Source organism: Ochotona curzoniae, unplaced genomic scaffold (assembly GCF_017591425.1).
Source record: "Ochotona curzoniae isolate NIBS_2020 unplaced genomic scaffold, NIBS_Ocur_1.0 contig_2692, whole genome shotgun sequence".
Taxonomy (NCBI): Eukaryota; Metazoa; Chordata; class Mammalia; order Lagomorpha; family Ochotonidae; genus Ochotona; species Ochotona curzoniae.
In genome coordinates, this window is record NW_024465556.1 from 17,453,620 (window position 1) to 17,479,827 (window position 26,208).

The 26,208-nt window shown below is 42.6% G+C and overlaps 1 protein-coding gene across 2 annotated transcripts in view; it reads right to left on the reverse strand.

The window, feature by feature from the left end:
• Positions 1-23,234, reverse strand: part of ANXA7 (annexin A7) — a 31,297-nt gene extending 8,063 nt beyond the window's left edge. Inside the window, exons 1-8 of one of the 2 annotated variants that reach the window (XM_040975943.1) lie at positions 23,129-23,234; positions 14,121-14,175; positions 9,039-9,243; positions 6,742-6,843; positions 6,129-6,193; positions 5,686-5,751; positions 3,355-3,457; positions 3,056-3,150 (exon numbers count right to left, since the gene is read on the reverse strand). In XM_040975943.1, coding sequence (XP_040831877.1) covers positions 3,056-3,150; positions 3,355-3,457; positions 5,686-5,751; positions 6,129-6,193; positions 6,742-6,843; positions 9,039-9,243; positions 14,121-14,174 — 690 coding nt within the window. In that variant the 5' untranslated portion in view covers position 14,175; positions 23,129-23,234. The remainder of the gene's footprint in view (positions 1-3,055; positions 3,151-3,354; positions 3,458-5,685; positions 5,752-6,128; positions 6,194-6,741; positions 6,844-9,038; positions 9,244-14,120; positions 14,176-23,128) is intronic. The other variant, XM_040975944.1, reaches the window with a different exon arrangement.
• Positions 23,235-26,208: the final 2,974 nt, after the last annotated feature.

Here is a 26,208-nt window from a genome sequence, read left to right on the forward strand (position 1 = left end):
ACTAAAAAATTAGTCAATGTGTACATGTGGAGTTTGTTCAGTTCAAAGAGCCACTCTATTCACTCTATCAACAAACAAGAAATTGTTATTGTGGTTCTGCTGTACCAAGTACAAAGACAAGAAACACATGAAATAAACAAATTAACAAGCTGATACACAGATATTAACACAGCATAAGAAAACAGTTTTGATTCCATGAAGAATTACAAAATAGTCATTATCTTAATTGGAAAGATAAATATTAAAATAAGATAGTACAAGGCAAGCTGCAGCCCAACCCCAGATGAGCAGCACAAAAATAACAGCAAATCTGAGGTTGACTAGAGGGCTTTGGGAAAGCTGGTATTCCAGACCTCCTGAAAAGGTAAACAATAGCAGGCAAAGAGAAGTAGAAAGGCATGAGTCAAGAGCAGACACAGGATATCTACCCTGTGCATTAAAATCACCTACAGAATTAAAAGAGAGAAAAAGAGAGAAACAGAGAGAGAAACCCATGACTGAACCCAGAAATCCTGTTTTTTTCTTTCTTTTTTTTTTAAAATTCTAAAAGAGATTATGACCTGGGCCTGGTGCAGGAGCTTAGTGGTTAAAGTCCTTGCCTTGAATGTGCCAAGGTGAGGTGGGCCATACCAGACTGGGTAGAAGCACCCTACCAGCATACGTGAGAACCAGGGAGGGAGGGGGCAAAGCCGGTAGGGGGAATGTGGAGGGCTCCCCTGCTGGACAGCCACTCCCACTGGAGAATGTGAGCTGGATAAGGGCAGACCAGACCAGGCAGGGCTACAATACATGTGGGCCTCATGTGAGCTAGATCAGGGAAAAGTCAGGCTGGGCTGATTGTTCCTACAAGCATATGGTACAAGCATAAATTACAGTGGGTGAGGGTTAGTTGGGCTTTGCTGCAGCATCAGCTGTCAGAGGTTGACACTGGGGGCTAAATCTGTCAAGTTAAACTCCAGAACCACCTGGAGAATGGCAGCAATTCAGAACTGTTGAACTATCAAAACTGCATGAGCAGGACCCTCAGAGCGTGCTCCATGTCAGGGACCTGGGATTGGTGGGAGGCTGGGTGGGGCTTTTCCCTTTATCTCTTCCCTTACTCTGGATACAGAAAAAAATAATATTAATGTGGAAACAGTCTTACCCACTTTCCTGTAGCCCTTGAATCTTTGTGTCCTAATCAACTATGCAAAGATTATAAAAATAAAAAAATTTTTTTTAAACTGTAAAGTAAAAAAAAAAAAAAAAAAGAATATGGGGGCTGCTGTTACAACACAGTAGCTTTTAAACTACTGCCTGTGTCACAGCATCACATGTAAGTTTAGGTTTGAGTTCTGACTTCTCACGTCCCAAACCAGCTCCCTGCTAATGTGCTTGGGAATGTAGCTAAAGACGATCCAGGTGCTTGGGCCTCTGACACCCAAGTGGGCGTTTCTGGCTTCAGCCTGGCTCAGCCCTGTCAGTTGCAACCCCATCTGAGGTATGAACAAGCAGACTGAAGCTCTCTTTCTTCCTCTAATTCTGCCTTCAGATAAGTGAATATACCTTTTTTTTCTCGATGTGAAGAATGAAATAAAAAATGACTGCACAGCAGGCTATAAGAGTAATATTTTATAATAACAGGCCAGAAGAAGAAATGATTGGAAATTTAAAAAAAAGCAAGGCTGAATTCAGTTTTAATACAAAAGCAACATGTGAGAATATTCAAAGCAATGTAACACAAGCTAAACACAAAGAAAGAAACATATGACATGGAAAGTACCTTTGTGAGAGAAGTTGAATCTTAAGGAAAGGCAGGGTTTGTGTAACAATAACCTATCTTAAGACTAAAATAGCAGATCTGACCTAGATAGAGAAAGGCGGAGTGGAACAGACAAGGTGAGATGATCTTTTGGGCCACTATCCCCATCTTGGGAAAAGTAAGCCAGACTCAAAGGATGTTAGGAGAATTTCAGGACTGTTATTGCAATGACAAAGCAATCTATCTAGTTGTTGCTCTTATTTCTGAGGACTAATGGTACATTTAGCCACAGAATTTTGCTACATTATTTGTTAGCCAACCATTGCACAGTCACTAAGCAGCTCTTGTTCAGGAGAAATTGGTGCTGTAAATACAAAGAAGAAATTGGCATGGTTTGTCCTAGGTGAGCTCCCGGGGGTGCAACTGAGATGAGGGACAAGTAGAGGTTTCACAAAAGTGCTATTAGACCCAGAGGAAAAAGCAGTTAATAATTTTGCCCAGGGCAGCGAGAGAAGCGTCATAAGGGTAGCTGATATTAAGCCAAATGCTGAAGTTGTTTCATACAAAAAGAAAGAAAAACCGTGTTCTAAAAAAGAACATCATGAACAAAATGTGGAAGTAGAAAAGATCATGTTTTGTTTTGTTTTCAAGTTTTATTTATCTGAAAAGTAGAGTTACAGGGAGAAAGGGACAGACCAAGAATCTTCCATCTGCTACTTCACTTCCCACACGGCCACAGTGTCTGGGGCTACACCAGGCCCAAGCCAGGAGCTTCCAGTGTCCCTGGCAGGTGCTCTCCCAGACACTCTAGCTGGGAGTTGCGTTGGAATTGGAGCAGCCAGGTCTCAAAACAGTGCCCATAGAAGATGTTGGCATTGCGGGGAACAGTTTAATCTGGTGCACCACAGTGCCGGTTCCAGAAAAGATTATCATGTGTGCAGAGAAAGGGAAGTAGTTCATACAATCATTATACATAACCTGTTTACAGACAGGGAGAGGAGAAGACAGTACCAAAGACCAAGAGTAAGGATATGTAGTAAGACTTGAATACCATTATAAATAGGAAGCTGAGAATCAAGGTTGTGTAGTCATAATCTACTTGTTAACTGAGCATCTATCACATACTTGACATGGAAGTATAAGTATTGCAGAGTAAAAAGGTTTTCGACAGAAATAGTGAATTGATTCTTCCTAGGGTCTACCTAGTTGTCTTTCCCTTATACCACTAATAAAAACACTGCATCCAATCTGCTCTGATAAAACATCTACACAAGCCTGCTGGTACTCGCCCCCCAAAAGGAAAACAAAACATACCTTCCCATACATGGTTTTAAAAGCTGCTTTAATTTTTTGTCTCTGATCGTTGGACCGGTTGGCAACCACATCCACAATGGCCTGCTCGTCCGTCCCTGGAAGAACCACTCAGTGAGTAAGGACAGCCTGGGCTCAGTGTTCCTCAAGACAACCTGTCACAGTGCTCACACAGAAAGCACTGGGTGTCACATCCGACTAAGGCATGCACACCCAGGCTGCCACAGAGGCTGGGTTTACTTGAGAATCAGTCACTTCAGCGTATTAAAAAAAAAAAAAGACAAAAAACCCATTCTCCTTACCAAATCCCTTCATTGCTTTACGGAGAATTTCCGCATCTCTCATGGCATCGAAGTTAGCAGCTGGGTAAATTGTTCCTTGAGTGCCTTGAGTCATCGCAGCAGGCTGAGACCAAAACACATATAAGCAAAGTCAACGTTCCCTATTGACAACAAAGCAACTTGAAGACTGCCAGACGTCGTTCTTATGTGGCAAGGCCACTTCTTTGGGCTTCAGGTCAAGCATATGAGTATTTTGTTAACAGAGTGTATCCTAGAACAGACAGGAGAAACCTGCTGCTCTTCAGGGCCGACTAATTATCTCTTGCCAACTGACGGCCAGACACCCAGCTTTCAGGAGACAAGAAAGTCTCATGAAAAAAGAGTCACAATTTTATGCCTTTTTGGTAAAACAGAAAAGAAAAAAAAAAAGAGAGATTGATACCAAATAGTGTAACATAAATGATAATATCTGATTTAAAGAAAGAGTAGATAGCAATGGTTTTGGCAAAATCAGTTCGAGTGTCTAATGTTTTAAATGTTTTATTAATTGATACTTATTTTATTGATGATTATTTTCTTAGTTGTTCCTTTACTAATATCTTTTCATTTCCTATAAGGATCCTGATTATCAGACATGAAATACAGCATTTTACAAAATATAAAATGAAGGTGATGATCAGAGATTCAGAGAAGTACAATAGCCTTCTATTTTATAAGGGAACAAATTAAAAGTGAATTATGGACAGTATTTTTTTGCTGTTCATAAAATACAATATTTTAAAATATTTAAATAAAAATATGTAGGAATAAAATAACAATATGTAGGAATTTAACAATGACCATTTGGCAAATGCCACAGCAAAGTGTTTCAAGTAAGAACCATCCATGGATGCTAAAACTGTGGGGTAAAAGAATCCGGAAAACTATTCCTGAGCAGTTTCTAAATCACAGCAGAGGAAAGCTGCAGGTACCATCTCAGAGAAATGACCACAAACATCACGGATGGAATACATGGAGTAATTTTATAAGTGAATCCTGGGTAAGCATTTTTGTGGTATTCCTGCCAAAAAGGCATATCCTAAATTCTATATTTGGGAAACATCAACCCCAAATTACGGAACAGTATTCAAAAGGTGCACTTTGAATGTGTCAAGCTGGTGAACAACAGAGTGAGAAACTGTTTCAGAATAAAGCAGATTTAACAGACAAGACAATAAATATAATATTTTACCCAGGATTTGCTTCAGAGGCAGAAAAGGGAAATTAGAAAAAATGATGAAGAATAAAAAAGAAAAAGGTAGTAAACGTGTGCTAATACTACTTACTGATTTTGATTATTGCTTTCTATTCATGTAGAGATTGACATTTGTCGAATCTGAATAAAGAGTATACAGAAATTTGTGGTACTGTTTGTAGCTGTTAAATCTGGTATTATTTCAAAAATAAAAACTAAAAATCTTACAAGACAACTCAATGGTTTTTTTAAAATACTGAAGGCCAATTCAGGGCTTACAAAGGATGGAATGGGGCATGATGATTCCATACAAGTTTTTAAATATTTTTAATTATTGGGATGGGTACTGGGGCACAGCAGGCCCCACTTGGGACATTCACATCCCATGTCACAGAGTGCTGGTTTCAGTCATGGCTGTTCCACTTCCAAAACAGCTTCTTGCTAATGCACCTGTGTGGTAGCAAATGATGGCTAAAGCACTTGAATCCCTGCCACACACATAGGAGACCTGGCTTTTGAGCTTGGCCTGGTACAGCTACTGTGGTCATTTGGTAAGTGAACCAGCAAACAGAAGTTCTATGTCACTATGCCTTTCAAATAAATTTTTTTAAAAATTTAATTTAATTTTATATAACCCAGTGTCAGTTAGAGAACAAGAACATCTTTCAACAGACATTCAAAAAAAATTTTTTTATGGTCAGTGATTCTTCCCATTTACTTCTATTTTTACACTAACATTTAGTTCTACTAACAAGCCTAAGCATCCATCTTCTACTAGTTTCTAAGCCAACAATCTAAGCAGGGAATCAAGAAGAATTATTTTATTTCAAAGTAAGAGTTACAGGAAGAGAGAGCTCTTTCATCCACTGATTCACTTCCCATATAGACACAAGGGCTAGAGCTGGGCTGCTTCAAAGCTGGGAGCCAGGAATTTCTTTCGGGTCTCCCACATGAGTGCAGGGCCCAAGGCTTTGGGCCATTCTCTGCTGTATAAAACTGTTTTCAATACCTTAAGTCCTCAAGGAAGTGATGAGAGACAAACACATGAGAAATTGGAAACAAATAAAGACACATACAGGTGACCTAGTGGTCAGTGAACATTCGAAAACCTTACTCACATCACTGCTATAATCCAAAGAAACAGGAGAGAAAACAGGATAGGAAGAAAAGGACTCTGTAGTGATCTGAAAGAAGAGTGCAGAGTTACAAAGGTAAACATGGAAAACAAATCACTCTGCAGCAATCACTGCCAGAAATACCATCACCTAATCAGTCAAGTTGCTAGTGAAAAGTGCTTACTTGGAATAGAGAAGCGGCAAAAGAACTAAAACCAGTGCCAAGAGTACAGGTGAATCTCTAACAAATAGTTCCAAGCACCGTCACCTGTGAGAAGGACCTGTGACGTGTTGTGAATGCCATCAAGAGCAAGCCTAAGGCAGGTGCAGCAGAGTGCACAGGGTCTCAAGTTACACCGACCAACCGACCCTTTCTTCCACCTCATGCCCAGAGTGGGACCCTTGTCATTTTCCAGACTAAATTTAAAAGATGGGAGCCAAATTACCTGACCAGGGTAAGGAGATGGTCCTCCAGGATATTGAGATGGCACCTGTCCTCCCGGAAAGCCACCTGGATGTTAGAGAACATGTTACAAACAGATTTTACTGAATTTCTCACAACAGTGTTGACTAGTGTGAATAAATCTACGAGGATCTTCACATTGTGTTGTGGGTAATGATACTTAAACTTATGCATTTACTGATTCTAAAGCCAACACAGATCATCAGAACCTTTTTAATGTTCTATAATTAGATCTTAACAAATTGTACTCTTGTATTTGAACCAGACTGAGTTCTGATCCCATCTGGAAGGGTTGTCAGGAGATAGTTCTGGGGGTGGTATCATCTGTGGTACATGAGTGGGCAGAGAAGTTCCTGTACGTTTTGCTTTTTAGCTTTACAACAATTTTTTTCATTAAAAAATGGTCCTTATCTCCATCTTAAAAATTAAGTTTTTGTGCTGATGTATTTCAAGAAATCACATACTTAAAATTATTACTAGAGAAAAACCTGCAAATGATTACTGAAGACAATCCTAAATATAAACTAAATTCTCTCAGGAGCAATAGAAACATTCAAAATACCACATACTGCTTTTGTCTGGGTAGCTGTACCTACCAGGTAGTGGGACCTGGGCTGGGCCACCACCGTAGGACTGTGAAGGTGGCTGTGGATAGCCAGAAAAGCCTGCTCCACCTGGTGGGGCTCCAAATCCCTGGCCTGGAACAAGAGAAAGAATATCCAATAAAGTTGCAATTCTCATGATGGCTGAGAAACTTTAGAAAGCTGTCTACTGTTGATAGTGGAACCAGTCCCTGCTTTTTCTTACCAGTTCCTTTGTTTTTATAAAAAAAAAAAAATAGGGCCAGAACTGGGGCACAGGTATGTTGAATCACTGTTTATGATGATGGCATTCAATATCAGGGTGCCAGTTTGAGTCTCAGCTGCTCTGCTTCCAATCCAGCATCCTGCCAATGTACCCAGGGAAATGGAGGAAGATGGTCCAAATGCTTTGGCTTCTGCTGACCATGTGGAAGATCAGGAATGAAGAGGGCTGGTGCTTGTGACATGGTTTGTTATGCTAATGCCTTTATCCCATATGAAAGCCAGTTCAAGTCTTAGCTGCTCTACTTTTGCTGTGCCCCACTTCTTTTTTTTCCCCTTTTTTCTTTTTTTTTAAGTTTTATTTGTTTTAATTGTTATTAACATTGTATTATGTGATACAGTTTTATAGGCACTGGGATTCCCCCCACCCCTCCCACAACCCTCCCCCCATAGTGGATTCCTTCACCTTGCTGCATAACCACAGTTCAAGTTCAGTGGAGATTCCTTCATCGCAAGCATATACCTAGCATAAAGTCCAGCATCTTATTGTCCAGATGTGCCCCACTTCTGTAAGATGCCTTTCAAATAGATCTTTACAAAAATAAAAACCAGCAAATGGAAGATCTCCCCATCTCTATTTCTCTGCCTATCACTTCACCTTCCAAATAAATAAACCTTAAATTTTTTTTTCTAATAAATGGAGGGGCAGGCAACTCACTTAGCTAATAAGATGCCTGTGTCCTATTGTGGAGTGCCTGGATTGGATGCCTGTCTTTAGCTCCTGTTTCCAGCTTCCTGCTGATGCAGATCATGTGAGGCAGCAGCAGTAATAGTTCAAATGATTCAGTTTCTGCCATCTAAGAGGTAGACCTGGATTAACTGAGTTCTTCGCTTCTGGTTTAGCCAGCATATACCGGGCTGGTGTAGACATTTGGATATGAACTAGCAGACAGGAATACATGCTCTCTATCCTCAAATTTTAAAAATTACAAAAAATAAAAACATTAAAAACAAACTTCAGGGCCACCATTGTGGCACAGTAGGTAAAACTGGTGCCTATGAAATAGGCATTGCAAATGGACACCAGTTTGTGTCACATCTACTTCATTTCCAATACAGCTGCCTGCTGATGTCCTGGAAAATACAGGGGAATCTGCTCAAGTGGTTGGACTCCTGCCTTGAGACTCCACGTGGGAAACCTGGATGAAATTCCTAGCTTCAGCCTGGCCCAGCCCCAGCTGTTGCACCCACCTGGGGAGTAAACTAGAGGATGAAGGATCTCTGATTCTCTTGTCCTCTCTGAACCTGTGCCTTTTAAATAATTAAAGTTTAAAAATACATAAAAGGGGGATGGTGTGATAGCTCAATTGACTAATCCTCTGCTTGCAAGCACTAGCATCCCATATGTACACCAGTTCACATCCAAGCTGCTCTACTTCCTTTCCAGATCCCTGCTAATGGACTGGGAAAGCAATAGAGGATGGCCCAAAGTCTCCACAGGAGACCTGGAAGAAGCTTAGCTCCTGGCTTTGCTTCAGCTCAGCTCCAATCATTGTAGTCATTTGGGGAGTGACCCAGCAGATGGAAGATTTTTGTCTCTTCTCTCTAAAATCTGCCTTTCCGAAAAATTAGTAAATCTTAAAAAAAAATAGTAAGTAAATAAATAAAAAGAATTTACTTTATTCATGGTCCTTACTAACTTACAACACAAAAGTGCTAGCTTCTGCTATTCTGTCTTTTGGTGAGGATGGGGTGGCTAAGGCTGTCCTAAAGGTCACAGACATGCTAACTATAGCATCTTAATTGGTTTTGAAGATCACAAACTATCAAGCATAGTGTCATATGCCATTTTTTTATTACCAGTAAATTCATTCCAATTCTCTTCTCAGTGAAATTTCTGAGATTGCTCCTAGAATCCAGGCCTTGTGAAGCAGGTTTATCCCTCCACCTTGCCAGCTAGGGTCCTTACTGTCTAAGATTGGATAAGAGAATCCCCTGGCATCAAACAGAACAAACTGGAATAAAGAAGGAAGAGAGAAATTTAAGAACAGTGTGCTAAATTATTACTGAATCCCCATCCCATAACTCACCTCCAGGGTAGGACGGAGCTCCGCCAGGTTGTGGGGCACCAGGATAGCCTCCAGGGGCTGGATAACCACCAGGCGCTGGGTAGCCTCCAGCTCCGGGGTAGCCACCACTTGGTGCAGGTGGGTAGGCACCTCCTCCCATTGGAGGAAAGCCACTAGGATAAGGATATTGACCCGGAGGGGGGAAAGATGACTCCTGACCTGCAGGCTGGAAAAATCACAGTAATGTTCAAATGAATGTGATCATTGACAAGTGTGACCCAAAGAGAAATAGTACTCATCTTAAAAAAAAACAACAAAACAAAAAACCAAGTCACTGGCACTGTGGTGTAGAGGGTTATCAGCTACAATGCCAGCATGCATATGGATGCCAATTCATTCCCTGATTACTCCATCTCTGATCTAGCTCCCTGCTAATGTAGCTGAGAAAACAGCAGAAGATGGCCCAAGTGCCTGGGCCCCCACCTATATGGGGGAACCAGAAGAAGCTCATGGCTCCTGCCTTCAGCCTGACCTACCCATGGCTATTGTGGCCTGTGGGGACTGAACCACCCCATCCTGCTCTCTCTGTAACTCTTAAAGAAATGAAGGATATATGCATATTATCCTTAACTTGTATAGGTCCCTCCATCTATTCTCCTGGGATGCACAGCAGCCCTCCATTATAAGCATAAAACAAATGTCTAATTCTTACACATGCCTTGGCAAGGAGTTCCGTCTCCAGAGCATCAAAACTATCAATAATGGTGGTACTTAGCAAACTTGTAAAATGTACTCCAAACACTCAGTTTCATAATTACAAATCCAGGGGCCTCTGATCCATTGTAATTTGCTAGCACTGAGTCAAGTCCTTTATAATTTTAACCTTATAACACAAGGTTTAAAAATCAATAATTCATGGGGGAGATTTAACTTACATGTAAGTTTTAAATCAAACAACATGTAACATTTCTTTTGTTTTTTTTTTAATTTATTTTTACTAGGAGAATCAAGATGGCAGAATAGGGTAAGGATGAAGCAGAGAGGACACATTCCAGGAAATAGGAGAGGACAGAAGAGCAGAGGGGTACCTGGAGAGTGTCAGACAAAGGAAAGCAGCAAAAACAATGGTGTGGTGTTGCAGTGACTATTACTCCAGCGGCATTCAGCAAATGGCAATCTGAACTCCACTAGCAACCAGGTGGGAAGGGACTTTAGGAGCTTGGGAGGTGAATCCAGACAAAGAACCCTCCGTCCTGCTGGTCTGTTTGATTTGACCAGGAGCAGAGACTGAGTGGCAGATCACAGACGGGTAGTGCGAGAACAGGGTGGATTTCACAGCCCAGTCAGCCCCCTGGGGAGCCAAACTGGGTGCCATTTTGCCTAAGGAGGCAAAGGCAAGGGGAAGAACTGAGCATAAACTGAGCTCGGAGTGAACTTGTTTTTGATTCAGTTAATGGCAGCAACACAGCATTCTACAGGTTCCACCTAAGACAGGTCTGGGTGGCCCTCAAACGTGATGGCCAGCAGATCAAGAACTCTAGTAGGGGAATTTCTGGTGCCACTTTGTACACTGTGGCAAAAGTTTAGGACTGAAGGACAACGGTGAACTGCACATGTACTGAGCTCATGAGAACTCACTAAGTTCAGTGAATTGCACTGGTCCCACAGGAAAATAATACGGTATATGGCATCGTATGGGTCAAAATAGGCCCGTGTGGCACCCAGACCTAATGTGCAGCAGGTTCCGGCAAGATCAGCACCACCAACAACCTAGCTATATAGGACACCTGGTGTCTCCCTAATCCTGGGACATGCTCCAACTGGAAGAGGGAGAAAGGTTGTACAGACAACAGTGCAGCCTCAGCATGATATCACAGGAGGTGGAGACTGGTAAGCCAGGAGTTGGGGCTACAGAGGCCATGGTGGAAACCTAACATAAGAACCCAGACCTGGAAGTCGCTGGAGGGAGAGGCACAATTGGCTACAAGCAAAGAGTTGTGTACCAATGGAAATAAGTAAAATCGAATTGTAGACCTGTGGATGACAGAGCTTAGAAACCTGCCCCAAGCAGAAGAATCTGATAACTAGAAGTGCAATGACCAAGAGCAAAAGAAAAATCAGAGGCACAATGAATATTACTGAAAATTCTCCTGCAAAGCAGCAAAAACCTTATGCCAACCTCCGAGTTAACTCAGGAAGACATCGAGAAAATGGGGGATACAGAATTCAGAAAACTTATTATAAAGTTTCTGATCAAAAATGAGAAGCACATACGAGAGTTCAAAGAATTTAAGGAATATATTACACAAGAAAAATCAACAATAAAGCAAATCAAGGCTGATATATCAGAAATTAAGAACACAGTAGAGCAAATTAAAAGTACAATGGAGAGTGTCCAAAATAGAATGAAGTAAGCAGAAGGAAGAATCTCAGAATTGGAAGATATTTTCTGTCACCAGGGGGAAGCAAACAAAAAGCTGGAAGCAGAGCTGGATCAGGCAAAAAAAAAAAAAGTATTCAAGAATTGAAAGACAGTATTAAGAGGTCAAATATCAGAGTTATGGGAGTCCCAGAAGGTGCAGAAAGTGAGACTGGTTTTACAGATATATTTAATGAAGTAATAAGGGAAAATTTCCTTAATCTAGAGAAAGAATTGGGATATTACATCCAGGAGGGGCACAGAACTCCCAACAGGCTTGATCATAAGCGATCTTCACCAAGACACATGATCATCAAGCTCTCTTCAATCAAACATAAAAAAAAAGATCCTTAAATGTGCACATGAAAAAAATCAACTGATATAAAGGGATGCCAATTAAACTCACAAGAGACCTCTCACAGGAAACTCTATAGTTAAGAAGAGAATGGAGTGGCATATTTCAGATTCTAAAAGAAAAAAATTGTTGGTCCAGGATAACGTATCCAGCAAAGCTTTCTTTTGTCTTTGAAAATAAAATAAAATTCTTCCACAGTAAAGAAAAGTTAAAAGAATTTGCCTCTTCCAAACCTGCCCTACTAGTGATACTTCAAGATGTTCTCTTAACAGAGAGGAGGAATAGCACCCAACAAAACCAAAGGCAAATGAGAAGAACATCCCAGTCAAATGACAACAGAAGACTAAACCAATGAACAACCCATTCCTAAAACGACAGGACCAAATTACCACCCGTACATATTAACCCTGGAAGTAGTTCGCTTAAGCTTAATCAAACTTAGTCATAGATTGAGTGCACTGGATTAATAAACAAAACACATCTATTTGTTGTCTAGAAGAGACATATTTTACCAACAAAAATCAGCAGAAGCTATATCTCATGGATTTTGATGTTTTTGTTTTTGTTAGTTTCATCTCTTCAAATTAGTTTCTTGTGATTAAATTAAATGACTCAGATCATACAGTAGCATCATTTTCTTCAAGAGGGTTCTTGATTTTCTTTTTCATTTCTTCAGTGACACATTAATCTTTCAGTAACATGTTATTTAACTTCATGGTGTTGTTAATTTTTTTTCTTCCTGTTGTTGATCTTGTGTTGTGGCTTTTCATTTAAGGGGATTTATAATAGCTGTGCAATGAGGACTGTCACATCTAGTAACATGTTATTTAACTTCATGCATTATAAATTTCTATTTTCTACCTATTGTTGATTTTGTATTGTGACTTTTCATTTAAGGGGATGTATAGTAACTGTGAAATGGAGACTAATATATCCATATGTGAGGATACAATGTAGTATGCATTTCTACTTCCAGACAAAGATGGACTTAGAATGAAACTGTTTACTATATCTTGACAATAGGATGCTGGACTCTCTGCCAATGTCCATGCCCACAATGATGGACATATGACTGTGTATGAAGAACTATACTTTAGCAATGACATAGAAGAACTAGCTGGTGAGGGGAACTGGGGAGGGGTTAAGACAAATCCCAGGAGCCTATGGAACTGTATCCTAAGATGATAAATAATAATAACAATAAAACATTGTTCCTAAAAAAAAGAAGAAGAAAAAAAAAACAAAAGAAGTAAAGGTGACCTGCCACTACCCCTTCTCCGACTCTGTCCTCTCTGAACAGATCTGTATTCCTGTGGTTGTATGAGGTTCTTATTTAAATAAAGAAGCAACTTGTTTCTAAGTATTAAAAAAAAAAAAGATTTATTTTTACTGCAAAGTCAGATTAACAGAGAGAAGAGACAGAGAGGAAGATCTCCAATCCACTGGTTCATTTCCCAAGTGGCTGCAATGGCGGAGTTAAGCTGATCCAAAGCCAAGAGGCAGAAGCCTCCTCTTGGTTTCCCATGTGGGTACACGGTCCTAAGGCTTAGGGCTGTCCTCTACTGCTTTCCCAGGCCACAAGCAGGGAGCTGGATGGGAAGTAGAGCAGGCAGGATATGAACTGGAATCCATATGGGATCCCAGGACATGCAAGGCGAAGACTTTAGACACTAGGCTACCACACCGGGCCCAGCAAGTAACGTTTTTCACATATACATTTTTAAAACTTGATCAAAATCCAGGTTTCATGTAAAATCCAAGTGTCTTAAAACTGGTAATAACTGGGTCAAGCTCAATGGCTCAACTGACTAATCCTCTACCTTTGAGCACCAGGATCCCATATGGGCGCAGTTCATATCCCAGTTGCTCTACTTCCCTTCCTGTTCCCTGCTTGTACCTAGAAAGGCAGAGGAAAATGGGCCAAAGCCTTGGACCCTGCACCCACGTGGGAGACCTGGAAGAGGCTCCTGGCTCCTGGCTTCAGATTGGCTTAGTTCCAGCTGTTGCCGCTTGGGGAGTGAGCCAGTGGATGGAAGATCCTTGTTGTTTCTCTGTGTAAATCTGCCTAATAAAAATAAACAGATTTATTTTTGTTTTAAAAATTGCAATAATCAGCAACACATGCCTGCTTTCCTGCACAGTCATATCCACAATCAGCTAGAACTGAGCAGTCAGCAGATGAGGTAAGGGCTGTAAGTCCGTACACTGCATCTATCCTTACTCAGAACATCTGAGTTGCAACATGATTTTAAGATCCATCACAGACTAGTACTATGACAACTGTTCCAAGGACACGAATTGCTTGCAGTATGTAAGTGGCAATACTCACAGGATATCCAGGGAAAGGTGGGTAGCCACTGGGCGGATAGCTTGGGTATGACATTCTGTAACAACAATAAAGAAAAATGCCTCCTGTAATTTAAGAGTTAAGGCTTCTGAATACACATAGATGTACACAAAGGGTTTTATGTACAACACTCGTTCTTTCCAGAATCTAGCAGGCACTAAAATGTGGGTAATGGGATATAAACAAAGCTTATAAAATGTTCTTTGGTTCACCACTTGCACCAATAGAGTCAGTACAGCACACTAACGGTTCCAACTTGGTTTATGCATACTATGATTCTTACCACAACTGAATTTTTTGTATCTGAATTCCACCAATACTATTATTTAGGAACTATTCTAAAAGCCAAATAATTTCTAAAAATGTCAACAGTTTGGTTTATATCACTTCACAAGTGGGAGTAGATTTCTTGACACAAACGTAAGGTAACATTAAAATGAATGCATAGCTATGAAAAAAATGCAAGACCTCCCTTGTGGTGTAATGGGTTAAGCCAGCGTTTGCAAAGCTGGCAGTCCACATCAGAGCACTGTACTGTTCAAACTAAGTCCCTGCTAATGCACCTGGGAAGGCAGGGTAACCCAAGTAGGAGACCAGGATGGGGTTTCTGGCCTCTGCCTTTAGCCTGGCCCAAACCTGGTGTGGCACACACTTGGACAGTCAGCCAGCGGGAGGAAGATCTGTGTCTTTCCCTCTTTCTGGCACTTTGTCTTTCAGATGAATAAACACATCTTCTTTTGGAAAACAAAAATGTTTTCTAGGTTCCAGAGAAATCCCCCTGAATGGAGATAAAAAACTGGATGTGAGAAAACATTTAGCATAGTCATTAAGAGTTGATTTTATAGGGTGGCTGGCACTGTGGCTCAGAAGGCTAACCCTCTCTACTTGCAAGCCCAGCATTCCAAATGGGTATAGCCCATGCCCTGGCTACTCCACTTCCCTTCCAGCTCCTGCTTATGGGCTAGGAAAGCAGTGGAGGACGGCCCAGAGCCTTGGGACCTGCATCCACAAGGGAGACCCAGAAGAAACTACTGGCTCTTGGTATTTGGATCGGCTCGGCTCTGGCTGTTGTGGCCTTTAGGGGAGTGAAACAGTGGCAATAAGATCTTTCTGTCTCTTCTTCTCTGTTTCCCTCTATAATTTGTTTTCCAAATAAAATAGACCCTTAAAAAAAAGCTAATATTCCAGAGTCACACACATACACTAGGACTAAACCCTGGATTTTTAGAAATTTATAATTATGCAAAGCGAAATCTACTCAGTACTCTCATTCACTTTTTTGTTTTTAATTGGAAAGTCAGATATACAGAAAGGAGGGGAGACAGAGAGGAAGATTTTCAGTCCAATGATTCACTCCCCAAGTGGCCACAACAGCCAAAGATGAGCTGATTTGAAGCCAGGAGCCAGGAGCCTCTTCCAGGTCTCCCATCCGGGTGCAGGGTCCCAAGGCTCTGGATTATCTTAACTGCTTTCCCAGACCACAAGCAGGGAGCTGGATGGGAAGTGGAGCTGCTGGGATTAGAACCGGTGCCCATATGGGATCCAGGCACATTCAAGGCGAGGATCTTAGTCGCTAGGCTACGTGCCAGGCCTCCAAGGAACACTCTTAACATTGACTGTCTCTGGTGTTTGTGGCTGAGGAACAATTCCTGAAACTCCTGCTGTATTTCTTTCTTCATCTATTATCTGGTATTCTTGAGTAATTCCCCTTGTCAGATCCAGTTTTTCTCACAATACAGATTAAGAGCAGTATGATATTTGATTTTTCCCCTTTTAAAATTAGTTTTCAAGTAATCTAGCTGCCTAGCATGTAAAATGATCAATGATTCTTTCCGTTATCAACATGAATTCAAAGACTTATATGTATTTGCTATATTTCAATCCATTGAAATCAGAATGGTCAATCAATCCCAACCTTGACCAAACTTTGTTTTTATTGCCTCTTAATTGTTTTAACACAACCTCAGAAATCTGTGGTGCTTTCTCTGCCCTTTTATATGACACAACATTTTAAGATTTATTTTATATTTATTACAAAGTCAGTTATACAAAGAGGAGGAGAGACAGAGAGGAAGATCTTCCGTCCGATGATTCACTCCCCAGGTGAGTGCAACGGCCGGTGCTGTGCCGATCTGAAGCCAGGAGTCAGGAAATTCCTCTGGGTCTCCTACACGGGTGCAGGATCCCAAAGCATTGGGCCGTCCTGCACTGCCTTTCCAGGCCACAAGCAGAGAGCTGGATGGGAACTGGAGCTGCCGGGTTAGAACTGGCACTCATATGGAATCCCAGAGCGTTCAAAGTGAGGAACTTGGCCACTAGGTCATGCCGCCGCCGGACCCACAATATATTTTTTTTAAAGATTTATTTATTTTTATTGCAAAGTCAGATATACAGAGAAGAGGAGAGACAAATAGGAAGATCTTCCATCCAATGGTTCACTCCCCAAGTGGCAACAATGACCAGAGCTGTGCAGATCCTAAGCCAGGAGCTTCTTCCTGGTCTCCTAGTGGGTTCAGGATAGAGATGGAGAAACAGAGATCTTCCATGTGTTAATTCACTCCCCAAATGGCCACAACAGTCAGGGTTTGGCAAGGCCAAATCAGGGAACTTATTCTGGGTCTACCACATTATACAGGGGCCAAACACTTGGGCCATCTTTTTCTGCTTTCCCAGGCACTGCAACACGCAGCTGGATCAAAAGTGGAGCATGTGGCTCCACTTGCGGCTGGCTTAATTTTTTTATGCCACAACACCAGCCACAAAATTATTTCTTTAGATGTGAAAATGGTTCTATGATTTCCATAAAGTATCACACTCTTTTACAGATACACACTAAAAATTCAGAGAGAAAGTATGTGTGGGACTTGATTCACAATAATATGGAGGGTTTGTGCAGGAATACAGATTAAACAAGGTCAGGTATGAGCTGCAACCTGTTCATGAGAGGTGAATATATTACCCACCTCTGTATGTATAACTTTTTCACAAAGCTTTTTTTAAAGGCAGGTTATGCAAAACATAATGGAGCCCGGCACAACAGCCTAGTGGTTAAATCTTCACCATACATGCATCAGGATCCCATATGGGTACAGTTCATGTCCCAGCTGCTCTTTCCCACCCAGCTCCCTGCTTGTGGCCTGGGAAAGCAGAAGACGATGGCCCAAAGCCTTGGGACCCTGCGCCGGCATGGGTGATGCAGAAGCAGCTCCTGGCTCCTGGCTTTGGATCAGTTTAGCACTGGCCTTTGTCATCATTTGGGGAGTAAATCATTGGACAGAATATCTTTCTCTCCATCTCTCCTTCTCTCTATAGATCTATCTTTCCAATAAAAAGAAAAAATCTTTAAAAAAAAGAAAATATAGTGGAATTAGTGTGAACAAAACCAAACTTATTTACATAGTTTTACATTTGTAAATACACTATTAAACTAACACAAGTCAAAAAAGCAATAGAAGAAAATGCATTTTAAAAATACCCTTCAGGATAGGTTTTGAGGGCCAGTCAGTTAAGTCACTACTTGGTATCCCCACATCCCATATTTTAGTGCCAGTTCAAGTACTGGATACTCTACTCCCTGCTAGCGCACTTAGGAAGGCAGCAGATGACGGGTCACGTACTCGGGTCCCTGGCACCTATGTGAAAAACCTTTATAGTTTCTGGCTCCCAGTTTTGGCCTGGCCTAACCCAGGCTTTCCTGGTCATTTGAGGAATGAATAAGTAGATGAAAGATATTGGTCTTTTCCTCTCCGTCACTATGCCTTTCAAGTTAATAAATATTTTTTAAAAAATTGGTTTTTATTGGAAAGTCAGATTTACTGAGAGGAGAGTCAGAATGTTCTTCCATCTATTGGTTTACTCCCCAAGTGGCTGCACAGCCAGAGGTGAGCCAATTCAAAAGCAGGAGCCAGGAGCCTCTTCCAGGTCTCCTGTGTGGGTGCAGGATCCCAAGGCTTTGGGTTGTCCTTGACTGTTCAGGCCACAGGCAGGGAACAGGAAGGGAAGTGGAGCAGCTGGGATATGAACTGCGCCCATCTGGGATCCTGGCACATGCAAAGTAAGGACTTTAGCTGCTAGGCTACAATGCCAGGTCCTAAATCTTTGTTTTAAAAAATACTATGTATTAGCCTGATGGAATATAGAATACTATTGATGAATAAATGTAATACACCTAGAAATTACTCAAATCTATACTTTTACAGAATCGTTCATATTCAACATCTACTATAAAAGCATTACTTTGAACAGAGAGTAAATGATGAACTAGATTTAAAAAGTGCTAGACAGACTGGCACCAAAAAACAGAACAATATTATGTGTAAGCAGAAAGTCACATGTAACTGTGAAGCAGATCATCATCAAAAAATGAGTAAGAGCAACAGAGCCAAACAGAAGTCCTGTGGCAGGCTTCACTACTTTGCTGCAGTGCTTGTCCCAGTGGTTGTCCATTCTTCTTCGGAAATAGCTTCTCTTAGTCCTCCTATCATTTTTAACCTCATGCTTATTCTTAGATTTCATTCTGGTATATCAATTTTACTAAAATGACAGCTCCATGTACTCTCCTGCTTAAACACAGTCTTTTAGTTTTTCTGGGTATTGTTAGTAGTTGAACTTTCCTAAATTACTATCCTTTCAGCATATTACGACTCAGCTAAAAAAAATTTTCAATGACTATTGCTGCAAATTTCACATGAAAATCCATTGCCCTGATATTCAGGTCTCCTTAGTATTGCCTCTGGTTTATCTACTCAATCTCTCACTACTTACAATTTACAATCAGAAATCTCTGCCCCTTGAACCATTCCCATTAAACCTCTGCAGAAACCATATAATAATTAACTAATAGGCCTGAATTGGTCTTGGTCACTCAACCTTCTTGACTTTCTTCTTAGAAGAATGTAGGAGACAAACTCGGGGTTTTTTCCAACTTTAATATGTATATGCATCACCTGGGGATGTTTTTAAAGCCGAGACTGAACAGCTCTAGCCTAAGACCTGAGAGTGTGCATGACCAACAAAACTTCTAGGTATGTAGACTCTGCCATTCTTTGAGACACACCTGGTTCCCAGAACTGTCCGTCATCTATGTAGCATATGATTGGCTAAACCTTTAAATATGCATCTTGGAACTTCTCAGTTTGGCCATAAATGATTCCTTTCTTTCACATTAGGTGGCAAAACATACTGGACTCTAGTCAACATTTACAAAATAAGCTCTGTCCTAATGACAGAAAGGGGCGGGGTAGGGAGAGGAGAGGTGTTTGTTCCCAGTCTGCTCAGTAGGCAGTTTAGAAAAATGAGAAACATTTAAGTTATGACATAAACACAAGACAGAAGTTAAAAATCTGCTAAACTCACAATGACTTAGCATACAAAGCATCAAAGTTACATCAGTAAGAAAGATAGCAAGAAAAGTGATAGATGAAAAAAAAAAAAAAAGCAGCAGGTTCATCTTTTTGCTTTCCTCTGTGAGCCTGGTGGGTTGAAGGAGCAGCAGAGGCAGACACACCAGGCAAAAAAGGCACAAGGGATCGGGGTCAAAAGAAAACAAAAACCTGAAAAAAACATAAGACAAATAAGTAATTTTAAAGAGTACAAAGAATATAAAAGAACATACAAATAGTCTGTGTGTTAAAAAAAAAAACTGTTCTGGTGAGCTAATTGGACAAGCACCCCAAACAATCGATGACAGCAAAAAATATCAGTGAATGGAACCAATGAGCATTGGGAGGGTGACATCATCCTCGGATCAGTGAAATCGACAGCATTTCAGAACTATTCAAACCACTCGGGCAGAACCCTTGGAATATGTACACATTGAGACTCTGGGTTGGTATGAGGTGGCAGTTCCTCATCCCCGGGTACTGGGACGTGTGGAAAGTGCTGAATGGTTTCCCCTTTTTCTCTTCTCTTCCCCCAGAAACAAAAAGAAGAAATAGCAAATTTGGAAGCAATGAGTTCACCCAATTTTCCCTAAACCTCGATCCTTCCCTCCCTGAACAGCCATGTAATCATTATTTAAAAATAAAATTTAAAAATTAAAGAAAAAACTATTCTGGTGACAAAATCCTATTTCAATATTTTTTAGCTACTCAATCTTGTTCTTAAGGGTCAAGAATATGTCAACAAGATTTTCAAGACAGAAGAAAACTTATTTGGGTATAAAACAAATTAATGCACCTTTTTAATTACATTTGAAGAATTACAGAAAGGACTAGAATGCAATTACATTTCTAGATATTAACCTTACAGAAATACCTACAAAATGTATGTATGAACAAAGCTATCCCTCACTGCATTACTTATAATAGAAAAATGATAAAATAGCCTAGATGTCCACAAATTAGAGACATGGGTAACAATTTACGGATATTCATATGATGAAGTGCTACATAGCTATTACAAATGAAGCAGTTTGGGCCAACATTGTGGCATAGATGGGTAAGGTGCTACTTGTAACATCAGCATCCCATATGGGCACCAGTTCAAGTCCTGGCTGCTCCGCTTTCCATCCAGCCCCATGCTAACAATCAGCCTGGGAAGGCAGCAGAAGATGGTGGCCACAAGTGGGTCCTTACCACTTGTGGAGACTCTGATAAAATTCAGGCTTCTGGCTTCAGCCTGGTCTAGCTCTAGCTATTGTAGCCATTTGGGGAGCAAAATGGCAAATGGAAGATCTTCTCTTTCTCTCTGAAAGCCTGACTTTCAAGTACATAAAACTTGAAAAAATAAGCTGGGCTGGCGGCGTGGCCTAGTGGCTAAAGTCCTTGCCTTGAGCATACAGGGATCCCATATGCCACCGATTCTAATCCCAGCAGCTCCACTTCCCATCCAGCTCCCTGCTTGTGGCCTGAGAAACTAGTCGAAGACGACCCAAAGCCTTGGGACCCTGCACCCAGATGGGAGACATGGAAGAGGCTCCTGGTTCCTGGCTTTGGATCAGCATGGCAAGGGAATGAATCATCGGATGGAAGATCTTCCTCTGTTTCTCCTCCTCTCTGTATATCTGATTTTCCAATTAAATAAGTGAATCTTAAAAAAAAAAAAAAAAAAAAAAAAGCTAGGCTTGGTGCAGTAGCCTAAGGGCTGAAATCTGGGCCTTGCATGTACCGGGTTCCCACATGGGCACTAGTTTGTGTTCTGGATGCTCCACTTCCCATCCAGCTCCCTGCCTGTGGCCTGGGAAAGCAGTAGAGGATGGCCCAAAGCCTTGGGACCCTGCACCCCTGTGGGAAACCCACAGAAGACTCCTGGCTTCAGACAGTCTCAGCTCAGCTCTGACCATTGCAGCTACTTAGGAACTGAACCAGCAAACAGATCTTTTTCTCTATCTTCTTTCTATATAGATCTGCCAATCCAACAGAAATTGATAAATCAGGGGGGGGGGGAGCCTTTAAAATATTTTTATTTTATTTTATTTGAAAAGCAGAGTTCCAGTGAGAGGTCTTTCCTCTACTAGTTCACTTCCCAAATGGCCAGCCACAACCACCAGAGCTGGGATGGCATAAAGTCAGGAGCCAGTAGCTTCTGTGGGTCTCCCCTGTGGGTTTAGGGGCCCGGGCTCACAGACTGTCAGGGAAAGAAGTGTATAATAGGTCGGCAGCCTTACAAATAAAACACTTTACTTTCTATGAAGTGTATGTAAAGAATATTCCTGAATGGATAAGCAAAGAATTCTTTTCAGTGTATCTTTATCCCTTTTAGAATTATGTACGTATCATCTGTGCAAAAGGTAGATTTTAAAAAGAAATTAATCCCATGGTAACTCAACAAAACCACTTAACTTGGTCCCGTGATAAGACTCTAATGAACCTGAGTCTCTGTTAATATTCTCTGCCAGCAATCACTTTTTTAAAACCAGAAAGTTACTGCAGCCTCTCCAAACCAATCTCCACCCTAGGGAGTGAGTCACCTGCTAAAGAGGCGGGTCCCACAATGGGCGTCTCCCAGATGGCATGAAGCCCAGGGACAGAGGCAGCTGCTGCAAATTTATGGGGGTAAGGGGGAGAAGAAGGAAAACAGGAAGAGTGACTAAAGTTTGGCAACAGTAGACCGAATTTTGCAAACTGGCCTTTAGGGCCACAAGAACCATTTAAACTGCCCAGCGAATCGGATAAATAACCTGGACGGCAGCAAGGGCCCTTGGCGTGGACAGGCAGGCAGTGGGGTCGCCGATGAGTGCTGAGGGGCAGTTTTGCAGTTTGCCAGGGCAAACTCTTCTATCTGCCTATCTACAGTGCTCATCACGCCCTTCTCACCTGAGAGATCATTACTCTCATTAACTAATTAGGGCACATTACTTTATCACATCCACTCCACTCCCAATCTGCTGGCAGCAATGAGGGAGTGTGAAGGAAACAGATATCAGCCGTCTCCCTCCTAAGCCTGGTTTTCCTGGAAAACAGTTCGGCAGGTCAGCGAGCAGGACTCGAACGTGGAAAGCTATTTCCTGGAGTAGTCTCCTCGAAGCTGGCGCCCTGCTGGCCCTACGTTCACCACGCGCAGGAACAAGCGTCCTAAGTTTCCCTCAACTCTGTAGGGTCACCACAAAGCGGGAGTCACCAAGCCAGACGTCGTTTGCTTGCAAGGTTGCTCTCAGAATTTCCTTCCCCTTCGGCCTGCCGGGGCCGAGGCTTCACAAGCAGCCACCCCCGACCGCCGCTGCTCCACCCGGCGGGGTCCACCTGAGGGAGGGGCGCCCCGGGTCGCTTGGATCCGCGCGCCGCACCCAGGGACGCCGAAACTTTCTCGTCCGTTCCGCAGACACCGCCAGCCACCTTGGCCCCGACCCACCGCCAAGGCGCGCCCACCTCGCGGTCGTGGTCCTGAGCCGCACAGCCCGAGACGCTGCCCACCCAGACCCTCCCCGCCTCCGCCACGCCCTGACGTGGGACACACACGGAAAGCGCCATTATCCCCGGGGCGAAGGGCCCCAGAGCTGTCCGGGAGCGCGCGAGGACAGGGTGGGAAGAAGAAGGGGCGCCATTCCTCACCTGACGGAACCTCGGCGTCACAGCACACACAACCTGCCTGTCAGCAAGATGGAGCTGGGCCGGCCGCGGGAGGCGGGACGCCGGGCGGTGCGCGAGCCCGTTAACAGCGCGCGGCCGCAGGGACCGCCCTCAGAACCCGCGCGGGCGGACCTTTCCCTGGGCCGCGCCCCGCGACCCCACCTGCGAGACAGTCGCTCCCTTCAGGTGGCCTGGCCGGTTTTATTGCATTTCTCAGATCCACAGAGCCTACTCCAGTCCCGGCTCCCAAGGAACTGAAAAAGTTGCCCGTGGTTCTCGTATGAGATCACGGAGCCCCTTTAAGTGACAGGAGACAGAGGGGCTGAGACGAGGTGTCCTTCCTGCCACCTCTGAAATACCTTCAGCGTTGTCTTCTGTCGGTTTGGTTTTTAATCAGCCTCCTGTGAAAAGAATTAGTACTTACTGGTTGTACTAGACAGCCGGAAGTGGGGATATACTAATCAAAACTACTCCATGAAGGAGTTTGTTAGGTGATTTCTTTATGGCAGCAATGAACCACACACCAGGATTATTTCAACACTTGAGGCAATTACAAGGGCTCACTCAGACCAACATCTTTAACTGCTTAAGGAATAATTTAGATCCCAGGGCAAAACCTACCCAAACCACAGTTCACAGTGATTTTCGGAATACGGACCCTACATTGGACGCTGATAGAAATACAAATTCTTGGGCTACACCTCACCAGCGCCGACTCAGACTCTGACCAGTTGTCTGTCTTAACAAAGCCTCTCAGGTGATCTTGAGGCATACTAAATTTTGAGAACCAAAACTTAACTTCTTTTAAATGCCTTTCTACCCCAAATCCTTCTCATGGAAGCAGAACATTGAAAAACCACTGTTAAAGTGGAAAGTACTTGAGGTAAGTCACTGTCAAATTAAACAGTGGTGGACAAAGACTCTGGGTACCCCATCTTTACTTTCTCTAGCTCCCACTACTATTTGTGCACCTGGAAATAAAAGGTTTTTTGGTCATGTCTATCCCCATAATCTTCCAGAATTTAAGCATTATCTGAGAAGCCTATACTACTCTTATGCTTACAGTTTTTCTCGCCCCTCCCTCTGCCTTAATTACTACGAGGGAAGTATGCTCAAAACTGAATTTTCAACCTATTTTCCTGCGCTGTAGGCCCCAAAATCCAAGTCTCATTGGACACAACCAGGACATTTTTCATTTTTTCCTTTCAACTTGTCCGTTTTTCCTGGCATACAAAGCACTGTAGAACAAGAATCAGACCCATGGGCCCGGCGGCATGGCCTAGTGGCTGAAATCCTCTCCTTGAACGTGCCGGCATTCCATATGGGTGCCGGTTCTAATCCCAGCAGCTCCACTTCCCATCCAGCTTCCTGCTTGTGGCCTGGGAAACCAGTTGAGGACGACCCAAGGCTTTGGGATCCTGCACCCGTGTGGGAGACCTGGAAGAAATTCCTGGATTCTGGCTTCAGATCGGCGCAGCTCCAGCCATTGCGGTCACTTAGGGAGTGAATCATCGGACGGGAGATCTTCCTCTCTGTCTCTTCTCCTCTCTGTATATTCGACTTCCCAATAAAAACAAAAATCTTAAAAAAAAAAAAATCAGGGCCCGGCGCGATGGCGCAAGTGGTTAAGGTCTTGCACACCCGGGATCCCATATGGGCACCGGTTCTATCCCGGCAGCCCCGCTTCCCTTCCAGCTCCCTGCCTGTGGCCCAGGAAAGCAGTCGAGGACGGCCCAAAGCTTTGGGAACCTGCACCCGCGTGGGAGACCCGAAAGAGGCTCCTGGCTTCGGATCGGCATAGTATCGGCCCGTTGCGCTCACTTGGGGAGTGGGTCATCGGATGGAAGATCTTCCTCTCTGTCTCTCCTCTCTGTATATCTGCCTTTCCAATAAAAAAAATAATAATAAAAAAAATTCTTTCAAAAAAAAAATAAGATCCTTTCTTTCCTCACACCTCCTCTGGTTCACCAAGCTCTGCAAACTTTTAGCTTGTTTCAAATGTGGCCCACCTCCCTCCAGCTGACAAACTCCCAGGCTGTTTGTTATTCTTCGCCTTCTCTGGGGTGGACTTAATTGCACCTTTTAGCAACCAACTAGATCTTTTTTTAGATGTCCACTAAGGCACATTTATGTGGAATCACAGTACATGAGTACCACCTTTATTTAACCTAACGATCTTAGCAAAAACACATCCCTGAAGGCCATTATAATGTTCCAGAGTCCATATGACCAGGAGTCACTGAGGCTTAAATATTAACGTCCACTGTGTCAGCCTGTTACGTGCTCACGTTTTGTATAGTTAGAACAGTAATGCGGTCCTTGGGGGACACTAAGCAAACTCTGAAGACATTTCTGATTGGCACAAGTGGGGGTGGGATAGGGTATGTGAGTCACACATGGTGGGAAGGACCCGGACATGCACCTCAGTACCCTATGATCGTTCCTACAACAAAGAATTACTCAGTCCGAAACATAACTCTGAGCCAGAGCAAACTATCTAAAGAATAAACTGAGTCATGCCACTCCCTTGGATAAATGCCTGTAATAGCTCCTGGCTGGAGACAGAATAAAATGCAAACTCCTAATCATGGTCTATTAGGCCCTTTTCAACTGGGTCCCTGTTTAGCTCGGCCATCTTCCTCCTTTTCACCTTGTTTTTCAAACAATAAGCTCCAGTTACATTGACATTCTATCCAAATACATCAATCTTGGGTGCAAACATACCAGATTCTTAGAACCTTTGTACTTTCTATTACTTCTATCTGGAATGTTCTCTGCCACAGGGTATCTCCTCAGCGACTTACTCCCTAACACTGCAGCATTAGTTGCCATTGACACCAAAAGCACTACATTAAATATACACAACCCTATTTCATTGTCTTGATAGCATTTAAAAGCATCTGTGATCGTTTGTTCTTCCCATAGGCATGTAAGCTATTGACAGGAATCTCTCTACAGCCTGTACAATTTATCATAATTGCACCCTAGGACTCAGATCATCTATTTCATTCAGTGATCATCTAGAGATTTCTGATAGTACGGGAAAAATTAGGTCTGACATA